The 16,022-nt window shown below is 35.0% G+C and overlaps 1 protein-coding gene across 1 annotated transcript; it reads right to left on the reverse strand.

Moving 5' to 3' along the window:
- Positions 1–1,494: 1,494 nt before the first annotated feature.
- LOC112749628 (protein SWOLLEN 1-like) lies at positions 1,495–12,802 on the reverse strand. The gene is given in 17 exon segments (XM_072218656.1): positions 1,495–1,807; positions 1,895–1,970; positions 2,120–2,980; positions 3,057–3,172; positions 3,255–3,278; positions 3,281–3,321; positions 3,712–3,892; positions 4,448–4,556; positions 4,752–6,436; positions 6,522–6,629; positions 6,722–6,774; positions 7,260–7,741; positions 7,947–8,302; positions 8,797–9,309; positions 9,598–11,234; positions 12,370–12,434; positions 12,551–12,802. Coding segments are annotated over 15 exon segments (6,243 nt in total). The 5' UTR covers positions 11,225–11,234; positions 12,370–12,434; positions 12,551–12,802; the 3' UTR covers positions 1,495–1,796.
- Between the last annotated feature and the right edge of the window lie 3,220 nt (positions 12,803–16,022).

Raw genomic sequence — 16,022 nt, forward strand, 5'->3', positions numbered from 1 at the left:
GCAACCCCTGAAGGATCTTTTCCCTAACATCTACACGAAAGAGATGCTTGCCGATGAAGAGTTGAAACCTTTCCTTCCCTTCTCTTCCCGCCTTGCTGCTATAGACTACATTGTTTGTGATGAAAGCAATGTATTTGTCACCAATAACAATGGTAATATGGCCAAGATTATTGCAGGTAGAAGGTAAATATAAATTTACTTTGATTCCTTCGTTTATTAATTTACTACATTACATAGACTTCTTAATTCTGGATAACAAAAGTGATTATCATTAACAAAAGTAAGAATGCGACTGAAAACTGTGGAAAACATGTGAAACATTTTAAAAAAAAAATTTGTAATTTTTGATGAATCATGTCGATGAAAAGATGAATTAATTTAAGATGTAAAAAAAGTCTAAATACAAGTCAGTCCACACAATGCATCTCATAACTGAAATTTGAATTTGAAAAGAAGCTCAATGGATTGTAGATTTACAACTCCTGCTTTAAAATCTCTAGTTATTCTCGCCCACATGACTTCAGTGGGTTATAGATTTTACAGCTCTTCCAATTTGGTTATGTATCATGCTTCCAATAAACTTTTCATTGATTTGTAATAGAGATACATGGTCACAAGAGAACCATAGACCAAATACAAAGAAGCTCAGCTCTCTGTTATGCAAGCATAAGATGGACTGGGACACCTTTGCCAAAAAGGTTAAGTCATGCCAGAGAGGATTCATGGAGAGCCAGATGAGATGAGACCTGGACGAGGAGAGTTTCATGAATATCCTGCCTCGTGTATTTGTGAAAGAACATCTGTGGATGAATTTGCCAGAGATGGATACCGGCCTCAGGCAAATCTGACTGGAAAAGCTTAATTCACCGTGAAGGGAACAAGGGTCTGCACGCTATTAAGGTGAATAGAATTTTGGACCAGGGAGGTTATTAGGTGAGGAAAATGTTCCCCACACGCTTTGTTATCAGTATCGTTGTGCTGATGGAAGTTGCAATACTACGGCAATCCCGTCTCACTTTAACCCACTGACTTGAAGATCACCAGGGGATCAAGTGGTTGGTTGATAGCCAAGTTTGATCCTGAAGACATCAAATACGTTGCAAATGTTGATAGATAAATGCCCAAGTGTAAATTGTATCTAAGCCCTTTAGTGTCGTTTGTCTTGCAACCTGATTTAGTTTCTCTAATTTTCTATCAATCAATTCTAAGTGAATTAAAGCCAATTTGCATGTCCGTCCTGAAGCACAGGCCAATGTCAACGTAACATCTAGAAATTTTATTAAGGAAAACTGGAAAGCCATGCTAAGAAAGCATAAACCGATAAATTAATAGAACACATATGGTGAAAAGGTTACATTGGTTCTTATTTATATTCACTAAAATATCTCATTTTTCCCGCGTGAATATCAATAAAGACGAAGAAATTCTCAGCCTTAAAGCAGAAAAGGTGCAAAGCGTAAAACTGGATCGGCCAGCAATCAGCAAAGGAAGTGGTTACTGCGCAGAACACGTTATCATTCCATCATAAAAACTCTACAGACGAGTACGGAGAAATTCCATATACAGTGCCAGAAAACTTGGAGGGGGGTCAAGTCATACTTAAATATAAGACTAAAAATCAATATGACCATCTATTAGACTAGTCTGCCTAAAGTTTCAAAGGAAGCAATAATTTTCATTCATTCCTAAATTCCTATTATAAATATACACATCTATGCTGGGTGTGTCCATCATCTTATCACGGGTCGCCATTTTAACTGAGATTCGCGTCATTGCATGTTTTTCCCCTTTCAACCCTAGTTATTACCTGTTACAGTTGAGCAACGAAATAAGATGAAAAAACGACCCATCCATCAGTGATGAACATAATAAAATACTAATATATGGATTATACCTTTAGAGGCATTACGATTATGTGAAACCGACGGAATCTTTGATATGATTAAAGAGCTCTGCAATCCTTCTAATAGCTGTCAACAAGTCAACCACCACATCAGGTTCAAAAGGAGGGGCCACATATATATTCGTTTTAAAGTTAGTCCATACGCTTGGTAAAAGTCAAGACAAGATTGTTATATTAGACATGCAACCGTGTACATAGTTCAGTGATAGAACTTACTCTTGACGTTGGTTGGATCCTGCGATTGGATCTACGAGGCTGCTCAATGGCATCAGAAGTTGATTTAATGGGGTCATTTGAAGGCTTTTCGGTCTCACCCTTACCCAACTTGCCACCAGCAGGTGCAAGTTTTCCTTTACTCGCTCTTGATGTGGATGTCTTTTTAGCAGGAACAGCATCTGTTGAAGTTGCCAGTGATGAAAATAATATTGGACCCTGTGTAGCTCCATCCGTAGTGTAGGGTGCTTTTTCCAACTGATTTTCACCATGCGATGCATTCTTGAAATGAGTTGAATCTTTGATCCTTTCTGTATGACCTGGTAGATCACTGCTAAGAGAAGAAGCACTTGATGGATTGTCTTTTGGTGGGATTGCTCTACCAAATGCACTATGTGGTCTCCCTGACCTAGAAGTCTTGGGCTTGGAGTCGGCTCCTAGTCTCTCTCTGGTATCATTTTTGGAACTATTTTTCCACCCTCGGGGTCCTGAACTTTGAGGTGGCATCAAGAAATTTGCAAGTTTAACCGAATCATTTTTATCACTAATCTTACTCTCTTGTGCAACATAATGCTTGCTTACTTCCATAAATTTCCTTTTCTTCCCAGGTTTAGGAACACCAAAAATCACCTTAGAACCTTCTTTCTGAAGACCAGTCCTTGCAGTTCTGTGTGTATCCAATTTATTTTCATTCTTGCTGCTGTTACCTATGTTAAACACTTTCTCATTTTCAGTCAAATTAAGTAATCTCAACCCATCAGAATTTGATGACTCCGTAGCATCAATACTCTTTGACATATTGTCTTGTCCATTAACATCTGCAGGATTACTGAGTTTAGGTCTTTTTTCATTAGGCGTATCACCCTGTGTGCAAAATGTACAACTTAGTAAAGACAGGCATGTAGGTAAGCTGAGAGCAGCAGAAGGAACTAAAAAGTACCTCATGCGTAGAACTAATAGTTGCTACCACCTTAGAAGACTCGATCCATTTTCCTTCTTTCCAGATAAGGGATGGACGTAGATGCCAAGCTCTGACAACTGTTGTTTCTCCACTAGCTGCAGAAGATCAAGCAGAATTATATTTCCTTAAACAACAAAAAATATAAATAACCACTATCAAATCAAATAATATACATACCAGGAAAGTGAACGGTGAACGTTTTTCATCTTTCTTGTTCTTTTCTGTGATTACTCCTTCCCACCAGCTGATAAATGAGCCACCAAACATAGAACTTTAACATCCATATTCATCTTCCTCAGTTATTTATTTAACGGTTGCAGACATAGATCTTTTAAGTTCAGAGAAAAGGGAAATTCCCTAGAAATTTTAAGCAATAACATCTATTTCACTGTTTGGAATTTATCTAATTAGTGTCATCTCTCTCACTCACCATGTCTCTCTTCCTCATTAAAAAACCCCATTCCATAAGCTAATCAAACTCACTAACACCAAGAATATCACCAAGAATATCGCATAAGAAATCAATAGTGAGCAATTGGGGATATTATATTTTATCCATACACCATAACAGTGTAAAGTATAGAACTCATCGGTAATAAATAACTAAATAGAACGAAATTGTAGGCAACTATACCTTTCTTGTACCCAAGCATCTACTTTATCCCCAACAGACCATGCATAATCTCCCAAAGCTGCCCTACGTCTCTTCCTAGTTCCTTCATAATGTAAACTAGTGAGAGGACGAGCAGCCCGTATTCTGGGGGGTTTGTCGCCTTCAGCTTCGAGAGAAACCCATTCCTTCAAGGGCCCGGCACCTAGAAGACAGCACTTCCTTTTAAATTTGTATCACGTTGTTAACAGTAATTAGAAGTTAAAAACACAATTGGTAGATATATAAATGAATAATGGCCAGTGATTCATTACATCCAACATGTATACATCCAATTGGTTAACTAATCTTTTTTCAACATAAATATTTTATCAACAACCCAATTATTTAATTTATTTAAATTTTTTAGATCATTCATCCAAAATGAATAAAGTTCATATTCAAAGCCCCAATACAAACAAAACGATGTAATATTGCTTGGTAGACCATGGCCAAGGATTGGGTTTTAACATTTTTTCAAAGAGAAAAAAACTTCAATTAAAACATGTATAAATAAGAATTGAAATAAATTTTTTCTTGATTTAATATTTGATACTATATTTAAATTCAAATAAATAAGTTTAAAAAAGATAAATAACTAACAGAAATACATGAAGACAATTTAAGAATGTAAAATTGACACCAACAGTTCAACTGCAAGAGGAATCTGCTTAACATATGTTATAGAAAATTGATACAAGTATTCATAAGCTTGACAAACCTTCAACAGCTACAAGCGAAGTGTATCCGACATAAGCTTTACCATCTTTCAAACTCAAAATATTGGCTGTGAACCATGCTGCTTTATATCCTTCCTCATCTTTGAAAACCTGACATATATGCTAGCTTCAGTTTACTAGGAAAAACATTATCTGGTAAAAGGTAAACCATGCACACAAAATTCAATGAAAGCAAGTACCTAATCATCATCAAAGTTGGTATAAAAACAATGAATGCATGTCCATTAATCTGGAAATTTTAACTAGTAAACAGAAAAAAAAGTTATAAATAAAATAAATGGCAACCTCTATAAGAGAGCCTTCCTTGAAGTTATTGCCCTCCACAGTTTCATTTTCATCGCTAACAGTGTTAGAAATCTGTATTTGAGGTTCAGATTCAGGAACCACATCAACTGGCTTGGTTAACTCAGTAACCTTGCGGCCTCTTGGCCCTCTTGAATTCTTTTCATTGATAGAAGATGAAATACCAACCAATGAAATGTCTCTGTTATGAGTATTAGAAGTTTCAGGAATGTCTCCAACATTGTCAATGCTGACCAGATCTCTGGTCATGTCTTTTGATAATCCAACGTGCTGAGAAGACTCTCCAGCTGATTTCCAATAACCCTCTGGACCAGCATCCACTAAGTCACTTAATGGCAAAGGATCACCCATAGTTACAATCTTTCCTGCTTGGGATACTGCTTCTGCTGCAAGCTCAGCAGCCTTCACAATGGCATCCATATTTTCAGCTCTTTTTGAGGCAGCTGAAGCAGCTTCCACTCTCCTTCTAGCAGCTTCCTTTGCAGCAACAATGATAGAACCAGGGCTATTGGTTCCATTAGCACCCTTCAAGATGGAAGCAGGGCTAGCTTGTCCAAAGTTACTTGTACCCTCAGAAAGAGATATTTTATTAAATTGGCTGGAATTATCAGAGGCACATGAGATCAATGCTTCATCCGCCATCAATTTTGCTTGAACTGCAGCATTTGATGCAACATTAGCAGCTGCAGCCGCTGCCTTTGCAACAGCTGCAGCAGCAGCAACAGCAACTGCTGCAGAAGCTAGTTTAGCCTCAATGTCTGGCATCAACCCAGAATTCTTATGCTTATCCAACTGGGTCCATATCTCTAGGCTATGATTCACAGCAGCAGCAGAAAGAGCAGAAGCTTCCTCTGCATGTAGTTTGGCCTCCTTAACTTTCATAAGAGACTCATCTGACAGAATCCGCTTCTCCACATTTTGGTCAATTTTGAGGCGTTCAGCAAGTGGAGGTACAGAGACAACTGATTTTTCACTGGTAGTTATGGGCAGAGTCACAACAGGGGTTGCAACGGCCACAGAAGTAGATACATAAGTAGTAACAACAGGAGGTGGTGATTGCAAAGTTTTTTGACCAAAATCCTCTGACACCGTAATCTTTTTTCTTTTTCTTGGCTTTGGATCTGAAGACTGTTGAGGAAGTGATACTGTCACATTGTTTGCATCAAGTGCAGAAACAGAACCTATTGTAGTACTTGGAATGCTAGTACTCAATTCAGGAAGACCAGGAGTACCATTCTTTATGACAGATGTGGGAGGCAGAGAAGGTCCTTTAGCTGAACTTAACTTAATTGTATCTGAGAAAGGAGATGCAGAAACATGGGCACTGTTATCGGGTGCAGGAGAGCCAGAAGGAATATAGGGTCCACGAATGGAGGCCTGGGATATCCAAGATGTGTTGTGTCCAAGAAAATTTCTCAGAGGTGGAGTTTGGTAAGGATGCAATGAGGGAAGTGCCTGTGAATAATCCACAACAGAACCTCTTCCAAGGGCATTAGGTTGCACTGAATCACAAGAAGGAGTAGGCAGATTCCAAAGGGGAGATGAAAAAGGTACTAAGGGGTTCACAGTTGTTGGAGTAGCCTTGCTGCTGCCTCGACCAAGTGGAGATGAGATACCTTTTCCTGGAGCAGTACTCTGCTTAACAGCTGAATCAGCAGTTCTGGCACCTGCAGATCTCAATGGGTCAAACAACTAAATCATATCTGCAGACACGTGTGTGTGTGTGTGTTAAAAACTTAAAATCACTCGTACCAGATTTAGATTGTAAAGGTGTTTCCGGGTTAACAGGATGAGATTTTTGACCATGTTGTCTTTCCATGCAGGCACGCCAGGCCTTCTCCCAAATGCTCCTTCCACCATCTAAAAGAATGTCTAGAAACTCAATCTTGTGTTAAAAATAAAAAAAGTCAAAAAGGAGATACAACAAGATCATAACAAACAAAAAAATTAACCTGGTCCCCCAAAAGCTGATATCATATACGGTTCATCAGGTGCTGTGCCTTGACTGTATAAACATCAAACAAAAGTCACTGCTACAATTGATTATCATGCTGTAAGGTCTAGAACGTTCTATGCTAACATTAGCAAGCAACTTGGCTGCAGATAACAGTAACTGAACAAAGGGCATGGAACACATCTGAGATTCAACACACCAATTAAAACGGAAAGGCTTAGAATACTTGTTAAGCACCTATGAAAAGTGGAGAACCACACTTTAAAAGCTAGTTGTCAAGGGAAAAGAACCCTAAATATACCATCAAGCATCCCATCCTCCCCGAGTCCCGTTTTGAGACTTCAGGCACCCCATATTACCCGAATTCCTAACAAATACAAGCAGTGGAGATTTGACCACTTTTCCATTAATCAGGTCTGGTCATGCCAGGTCTCATAATAAAATGCATGATGGTGATTCATAAGAGCAAGCACACAACATACAACTATGATTCATAAAATATTAAATGACAGAACTTAACCAACTTTTGAACTCACATCAAAGCTCCATAGACAAATATTTGGGCACGCAATTGTACTTGTTGTAGATCTGTGAAAGGTTGTTGAAACAGAACAGGTGGAGAAGCAGAAGTGTTCAAATCTGGAAGGCTAGATGTTGAAGGATTTACAAGAGCAAATGGCTTTGAGCTATTGGGATCAATGTGCCCATACTGCTGCACCTCGTTTGATTGCATCAGCTGGAAACCAGGAGATGGGCTCAAGGAGACATTGGTTGATTTATCACCTCTATCCGACTGTCTACCTAGAGTTGTATCTTTCACCCGACTTCCTTTTGTAGAAGATTCCTTTACAGGTTTCTTATTAGATGTCCGCCTAGGTTTGCGTTCAGGGGTAGATTTTGGAACACTGTGTGCTGCCACTCCATCCAGTATTTGTGGGCTTTCATGGGATATATTTCCAGAAATTTTGGATTTTGAAGCACGTCGTCGCCCAGAAGTTTTAGGAGAACCATCCACAGCCTTCGATAATAAAGAAGAGAAAATAATAAATTATGCCTATAAGGTTACCTTGAAAACCACATAATATACATTTTATATATTACATTTTTCAACAAGACCACTTGCACATTTAAGAATAAACTCAATCAGGAAATATATGCAATAAAAAGATCACCAATGGGATAACAAAATTCTGGCCTGGATTATAAACTAAAACAAGACTTACAGTAGATGTTTTCTTGTCTGCAATAACAGGAACTGGAACTGGTGGACTCTTGCCAATATCTTCTTGGTTCACATCCATGACATTTTTTATGGACGAATCAATTGCAGGATGTAATTTTGGAGTCAAACTGCTCTCAGCTTTGGAAGCATTTTCTCCCTTCAGATCCTGAGAAGTTGGGGGATTCTGACTAGCAGAAACCTTAATTTGGTTCTTATCCTTATCAGTCTTAGAAGGGCTTCCAACTGTACTAATGGGAGGGCGGGCATTATTAGCAGGAAAGCTTTGCAACTCAACACAAGAGTTATGTGAAGGAGCAGAAGATAAGGAAGTTTTGTTTCCTGGTACAATGTCATCACCTGCAAAGAAAATGTTGTAAAGAGGACTAAATTTGAATGGATGTGGTGACAGAAAGAACAAGCAATGGACTCCACAAATCCTCATCAGCATCACATATTATATCAATATATCCATAAATATACTACCACGAGGTGTTGTAATTCAAATTCAAAGAGCTTCACAAAATCTTTTCAACCAAGAATTTCAATACCGTCTTTACCAGGCAAATATGCAGTCTCAAAAGAAACAATAATAAACAAATAGATTTCATGTTCACAGAACAGTAGATTAGTAAACAGGAAGAGCCATAGCCACAATGTTAGCATTTGATTCTCTCTGATAAAGATTTAATGAATTAATGAATGAAACCATGTGATCAGAGCATTTCTAAAAGTAGTATGGCATAACCAGACAAATATACTCATTTGACAAGGGGTACATAAAAATTCAATGCTAAGTTCAATCAAAATGCAATTTCATCATAAGTGGAAAACTAGACTAGAATAAGAATTACCTGAAGATGACTTGGCATCATTGTTCTGTGCATTCCCTTTGTCATCCTTACTAAAAGGAAATTTGACACCATCTCCCAGTTTATCTGTTGATTCATGAAGAACTGGAGGCACACCATCCTCATTATTGCATCCCTGGATATCCTTATCATCTACTTTCCCTTGAGGTTCAGCAGTGTTTACAGTACCACTGGTCCCTTCAACGTTATGCAGACAGTCGATTACTGTCTCACATGACACTTGTCTAGAAGCATCAGATGAATGATGTTTATCAGCTCCAGAAATAGTACAAGGAGCAGTATCCCTTTCAGAAGATTCAACAGGAGCAGAAGTTCCAGCTTCTTCAGGTAATTTGGATGCAGACTCTTCCTTTTCATCAACAGCAGGCCCAAGAACAGTTATGCTTTGAAAATCATTGTGACTAGTAGCTTCATGAGAGGAAACAACTTGTTCAGAAGGAGGTGGAACTATTTCACAGGATGTTGAACTAACATTTCCCACAATAACCTGTGAAGCTGGAAAATAAGATGTAAAATATACCTTATATGTTAGGGGCTTAAAATGAATCAGGTCCAAAAATAGATTCAGCCAAAATTATTATTTCTGAATCAAAATAATCAATGTGAACATTTTACTCAATCACCAAAGAAGTGACACAACTCTGGTAGCTTAAATACTTCACCTTCACCACTAGAAGTTTGTAAAATGTAAATGTGATTATGTGAGCCATCATATGATTCACTGATAGTATTAAAATGTTCTGCATTGTCGATACATTGAAAGTAATTTCAATTGAAAAATACCTGAATTGTTGACCGGTGTGACATTAATTGGCACAGCAACTGTTGTCAACCCAGTTTGCACAATGCCTTCGCATGGCAATGACAAACCACCTCTCTTATCTACAGGATGTGATTGGTCAATATCACTATGGATTGGACCAGACTCAGAAGGGGTCTTACTCTCTTTGTCATTGACAGATGCGTCTTGATCAAATTTTTCATGGTAAGTTTGGCTGTCAGGTTCACTGTTCTGACATATTTGAGCTGAGTCACCCAAAACTCCTTCACTTACTTTAGAAATGTCATTTACCCCCTCTGAAGAAACAAAATTCTCTGGCTTGCTTGATAACATCTCTGTATCCATGTGGCCACCAGTGTTCAATAACTTATTTTCCTTAGTGACACTGCACTCACCAAAATCTGTCTTCTCCACAACATCCACATTATGCTTGAGATTAGGAGAAATCTCACAAGTGGAATTAGTGGCCTCACCTCCTGGTCCCTTAGAAGTAGAATCCTCTTCTGAAACCTTTGGCAACTCCTGCGTAGCTAGTGCAGATTGATCAGGCATCAACTCATCCTTAAGGACAACTACATCTTCTCTTGCATGGTTTCGAGACAGATCATCTTCAGTGCATCTTTCCTCTTTCTGTAACGAATCTTCTACAATATTTACCCCCTTCTCAAGGGCTTCAATTACACTTCCACCTTCCAAAGCGCCTGTTGTGGCAATTGAACAGAGAGATACCTCGGGATGATGAGCATCACCCATATCCGTGATTCCATCCAAGTCTTGTTTATTAATTGGTGTTTGTAAAGCACCTTGTTGCTCATCAACCACACTTTGAATAGATGCTTCAGTAGCATGAGTTTGCACCCCAGATACAGATGAATCAACTTGGGTTTTGTCACTGTGCAAGATGTCAGCCGCAGTCTCAACTTCAGTTAGAATTGTAGTATTACTCCTGTTATCATTATAGATAGTTGGATTCCCATCGGAAACAGGTAAGTCAATATTTCTGTGAATATCACTTGGTTCCAGGTTACCCGAACTTCCGCCAATAGATGGTCCAACTTCATGACTTTTGGAAACTCCATCCAGAGGCTGCTCCATTCTTACATCCTCCTTCAATCCAGGCAAATTCCCATGACTACCTCCAGGAGGCTGTAAATCTGTAACATTGTCTTTAAATTCATTTTTATCGTCACGTTTTGGATGGGGGTCCATTTGCTTAGTTATGCAGGCCAGTTCATCACAGGCATCTGATTCCTGAATAATAGTTTGTCTAGGAATAAACTCCTCCTGTCCAACAGATTTCAATAGCATTTCAACAGATTCCGAGGAAGTGGCCTCGGACCAAATATTTCCATGCCTTGATATGGGGCAAGATTCAGCAGCAGTTGAACTAAACTCTATGCCACTACCCCCTCGGGAGAATGCGTCAATCCACTGGTTATCTTCGTTACTTTCAATGCCAAGAAAAACTTCAGTTTCGACCAAACTATCAAATCTTAAATTCCCTTGAAGGCTTTCATCAAAATCAAACTTAGAGAGCGCATATGGCCTTAATGCTGGAGGAAATTTGGTGCTCCCTTCACCAGCTAAATGGAGATTCTGGCTTTGAAAATCATTGTCATCATAATCCATGGGTGTATCCCTAAAACAAAAAATGAGAATGGTGTGAGATCAAACTCGATGTACATATATGCACACATGGGCAGAAATTCATGAAAAGAGACAAATATGCAAGAAAAAGAGGTTCACATAAGATCAATCACATTTACATACTCACCCCTCACCGAGCATCATCATCATGCACACAACATGCATACACCAAGATGAACAAACAGATTGAGATTACCATTCCACACAAAACATGGTGAGATAGAATCTCAATTTGATGAAACCAGCATAAGAATATACCATATTCAGCACAGCAAGGAACATTTCAGAATTGTAAAGCCATTCACAAGATGTTTAACTCTTACCTCACAAGCCTCAATAAAAGAAAATCAAACCATCATATTCCAAATAATTTGGTTTCTCCTGTAGTAATATAACTATGTGATTCCAATAATACAAAATATATGCTTCGAAGAAGACAATAGATGAGCAGTAGCTAGGCTGTCTAGTTATCTGAAGATTTTTGTTGTAAGAACATTATGTCAGAGGAAAAAACCAAGTAAACCTAAATAATTGAAAGAGACCAAGTTATTTGATTTCAGAAATCACTGAGATAGATTCATCGTTATCCTATCATACAATCAAAACAGCATCTTCGGAATAGAGCCACCATGGCAATTAGGATCTTTATTTTGTGACGCAGAAACGGAAACAATCAACCACTTCAAAATAAAAAGAAAAAATTACATGTTGACAAAAGTGGAAAAGAAGAAGCTGAAATCCTAAACCAAGTGAACTGAACTCTATTGTTGTCTTGTCTCATATGAGAAATCTACACCATCAGAACGATTGTTTACACTTCGCAGCTATACAGATAAAAACCTAAGTAATAGAGACCAATAAATAAAAAATTACCACCTGAAAAGTTCAATTAAAAAGCAGTTCAGGAACAATTTATTCTCTGCGTGAATTGTCCTTTTCAAGTGGCTACGAAGAAAGTAAACATCTTTCACACAAAACTTGCCATTTCAATGCAGAAATGAAAAGAAAAAACAAAAGCAAATTTTTGTTTGCCCTAATCACACCAAAAAGGAAAAATAATAATAGTAATAAGTAACTCGAAAGTCGGACATGAACAGTACCAGTACAAATAAGTCTAGAGACGCTACCTCCCTCCATCCGGCGAGGAAATCCAATCCTTTTGATCTCACCTTTTCCCCAATCGTAAACTCATCTACTGCCTCAGAAATACCAAAAATCCCTTCGTCAGTGAAATTTTCAGTACAGATAAAAACAACACAGCAAATAAACGGAGATAACAACGAGCAGGTGTGGTCAATTGAACCTCACCGGTGGATTCGAGTTCCGGCGGATCGAATTAGGGTTCCGGCGAGCGTAGCAGAAGGATGAAACGACACCGAAGAGTGTGATGCTGACTAGTTTCAGAGTGGATTTGTTTTTCGTTTTACTTTATTTCCCTTTTCTTTTCTGTTCGGGTTTTTGTGTGTTGTGTTGTTCACTGGCTGAGAAAAAAGGACTGCGAATATTTATGGCTTTTTTTTTAACTCTTTTCTTCCTAACTTAGAGAAAATAGATGTCAGCGATGGGAATCCGAAATGAAAAAATAAAAATAAGGTGGGTTTGTTTGTAAGTAGCCAAGATCCGACGGATGTAAAGTGGAAGTTGTTTGCAATGTGCCACGTGGGTGGTCCTGATTAGATAATAAGAAAAGTATCTAGTACTTAGTCTAGTCTAGGGTTAAATTCAAAACTGCTTCCTTTAGAACGCAGCATTACGTACACATTGATAATTGGTTATTTCACTAACTTGAGTAGAGAAGGGCAAATGTGTCATATTTCTCTGTCATTGCGGATTAGATGGTCTAGGATTAGATGGTCTAATCCAACGGCCCTAGTGGAGAAGGATAAATCTGGAGCGTTAGATTTGGCAAGTGGCAAAATTGTATTTGCATCTAGATCTTAATAATCTTATTATATATCCTCCTAAAGATGTGATATCTAAATATAATTAATCTTATAGTTTAAAAGTAATCAACTATTCCTAGATTTTTTTCTAAAATAAATTAAAAAATATTTATTTTCAAAAACATATTATTTGAACTTTAATTTTATAGAAACATTTGTTTTTTTAAATTTGCCTGAAACATTTGTTTTTTTAAATTTTAGGCAAATTTACAGTATATTCTAACTAACTCCATAATATTAACAAAGTTTGCCTTATTCCAGCGAATTTCATATAAATTATGAATGTCAATTCGACTTCTCAAAAAATAATTGACTGATTCAAATTCTTAAACTGCACAACTGATAATGGTAATTATTATCATCGTTTCGAGAGTACACAAGAGTACACAGGAGTACACAGGAATAAGTTGTATTTTTTTTTAAATAATAATTTTTTTTAATTTATAATAGAAAAAATCTTGGTTAAATATAGCTTATTCTTGTATACTTGTGTATTTATGGGGATGATAATGGTTGCTATTATCATGACAATATTGAAGAAGTCATATTTGTTATATGTGTACTCCTATATACTCTCTTGAGCTGCGTTTGTTTTTGAGAACAAGATAAGACATTGAGAATAAGACATAAAATTTTGTGTTCTTATATTCTGTTTGGTGATAAACTATAACAAATTACAAAAATATAATTTTTTTTCATTTTTTTTCATTCAAAAATTTGAGACGAAAAATACAATAATAAAAAATATAATTATGAAAAATTATAAATGTACATTCACCTTTTTTCTAACTTTTAAAAAACATCCTCTTTAGTCTATTTTAAACTTTTTGTGTTAATTAAGGTTAACTTTATCCATTTTTTAAGAATAAAAATTATTTTTTAAAAAAATACCTATTAACAAAAATTTTATTTTTTATCATTAAATTTTGCTTACCAAAATTAGTATCCTTTAATAAATTATTCTTTTATTGATTAAATTATATTTTAAAAAAATTTTAATAATTATGTTATTTTTTTTAAATATCCTTCAATAATTTTTTAATTATTAAATTATAATTTTACTAAAATTTTTATTAACAATTTTTTTATATTTTACTATTAATTTTTCGATATCTATATATATTATTTTAACATTAAATAAAAAAATCTTATCACTATTAATATGTATAACAATTAATATATATTGATATTGAAAAATAATCTTACTAAAATCTTTTATTTAATATTATTTTAACATTAAATAAAAAAATCTTATCACTATTAATATGTATAACAATTAATATATATTGATATTGAAAAATAATCTTACTAAAATCTTTTATTTAATATTAAAATAATATATATAGATATCGAAAAATTAATAGTAAATATAAAAATAAATTTTAATAAAAATTTTAGTAAAATTACAATTTAATAATTAAAAAATTATTGAAGGGTAGGTATCTTAGAAAAAAAATTTAATTATTAATTTTTTTTTGAAAATATTTTGATAAAAATACAATTTAAACAATAAAAGAATAATTTATTAAAAGGTATTTTGGTAATCAAAATTTAATGATAAAAAATAAAATTTTTGTTAATGGATATTTTTTCAAAAAATAATTTATTTTTTCTTAAAAAATGGATAAAGTTGACCTTGGTTAACACAAAAAATTTAAAATGGATTAAAGAGAAAATTTTTTAAAAGTTAGAAGGGAGAGGAATGTACATTTATAAAATAGAGGGGAGGAGAGTATCATTTTAGCATCTCGCAGGGGAGTAGAATTTTCTCTAAAATAAAAATAAAATATAAAAAATAAGTTTCTTGTTAGTGTCTCCATGATGGATACAAAATACACTAATTTAATGTTTCTAGACACATGGTCTCTCTTCATGTCTCTTCTGTCAAACACAATTTTATGTCTCTATGTCACTGTCTCAATGTTCTATCTCCTATCTCCGTAAACAAACATGATAATGACTTAAAAATTTTAAATTTTCTTTTCAGCCAAATTTTGTGGAATATAACGGTAAAATTCATCGAATGGGACGAACTCATCCTAAACAAAAAAAATACATTTCAAAAATTAAAGTTAAAATAATTTGTTTTTGAAAATAATATATTTTTAATTTTATTTCAGAAAAAAATTCACTATTCCTTCATTTACTAATTAAACTTAAAAAGATGCTTAGGATTGTTTGTCATGATAAATTGTTTCCATTATAACTTCTATTTATGTTATGGTCATATTATAAAAAAAAAAAACTATTTATCCTTTAAATTTTTAGCTTTTAGTTGTGTTTTGATTTAAATAATATTATTTAATTAATTTAAATATTTATTTTTATAGAAAGTTATTTATTTTTTATGTGAAGTTACTTATTTTTTAGTTTTTTTTTTCTAAAGATTGAATGATGAATAATTTTTAAAGATATCTAATTACACTGATGAAAAAAATATTAATATTTGTTATTTATGGCATGTTTTTCTTGTATTTTTTTATTATTAAAGACCACATAATTGAACGAAAACTGAGTTGAGTATTTAGAAGCCTAAAGCAATCACTAACCCATGTTATTCTAACCGGTCATCATTTTTCCGTAAACACGAAGTATGCGACGTGAATTTTTAAAAATTTTCCTAAATAAATAAGAACTTAAATAAACCTAAACCAAAATCATATATTGTGGTGGTAAATGAATTTTTATATAACATAGAAATGTGTATTTTTGCAAATTATAGAACTTTAAGGATTTGACCTTAATATTGAGTATTATGAAATTGCCAATAACAATTTCAGCAAATATATTGAAATGCAATTACAGGAAAATATAAAATAACTGCAGAATTTTTTCCT

Source organism: Arachis hypogaea, chromosome 15 (assembly GCF_003086295.3).
Source record: "Arachis hypogaea cultivar Tifrunner chromosome 15, arahy.Tifrunner.gnm2.J5K5, whole genome shotgun sequence".
In the NCBI taxonomy this organism is placed as follows: domain Eukaryota; kingdom Viridiplantae; phylum Streptophyta; class Magnoliopsida; order Fabales; family Fabaceae; genus Arachis; species Arachis hypogaea.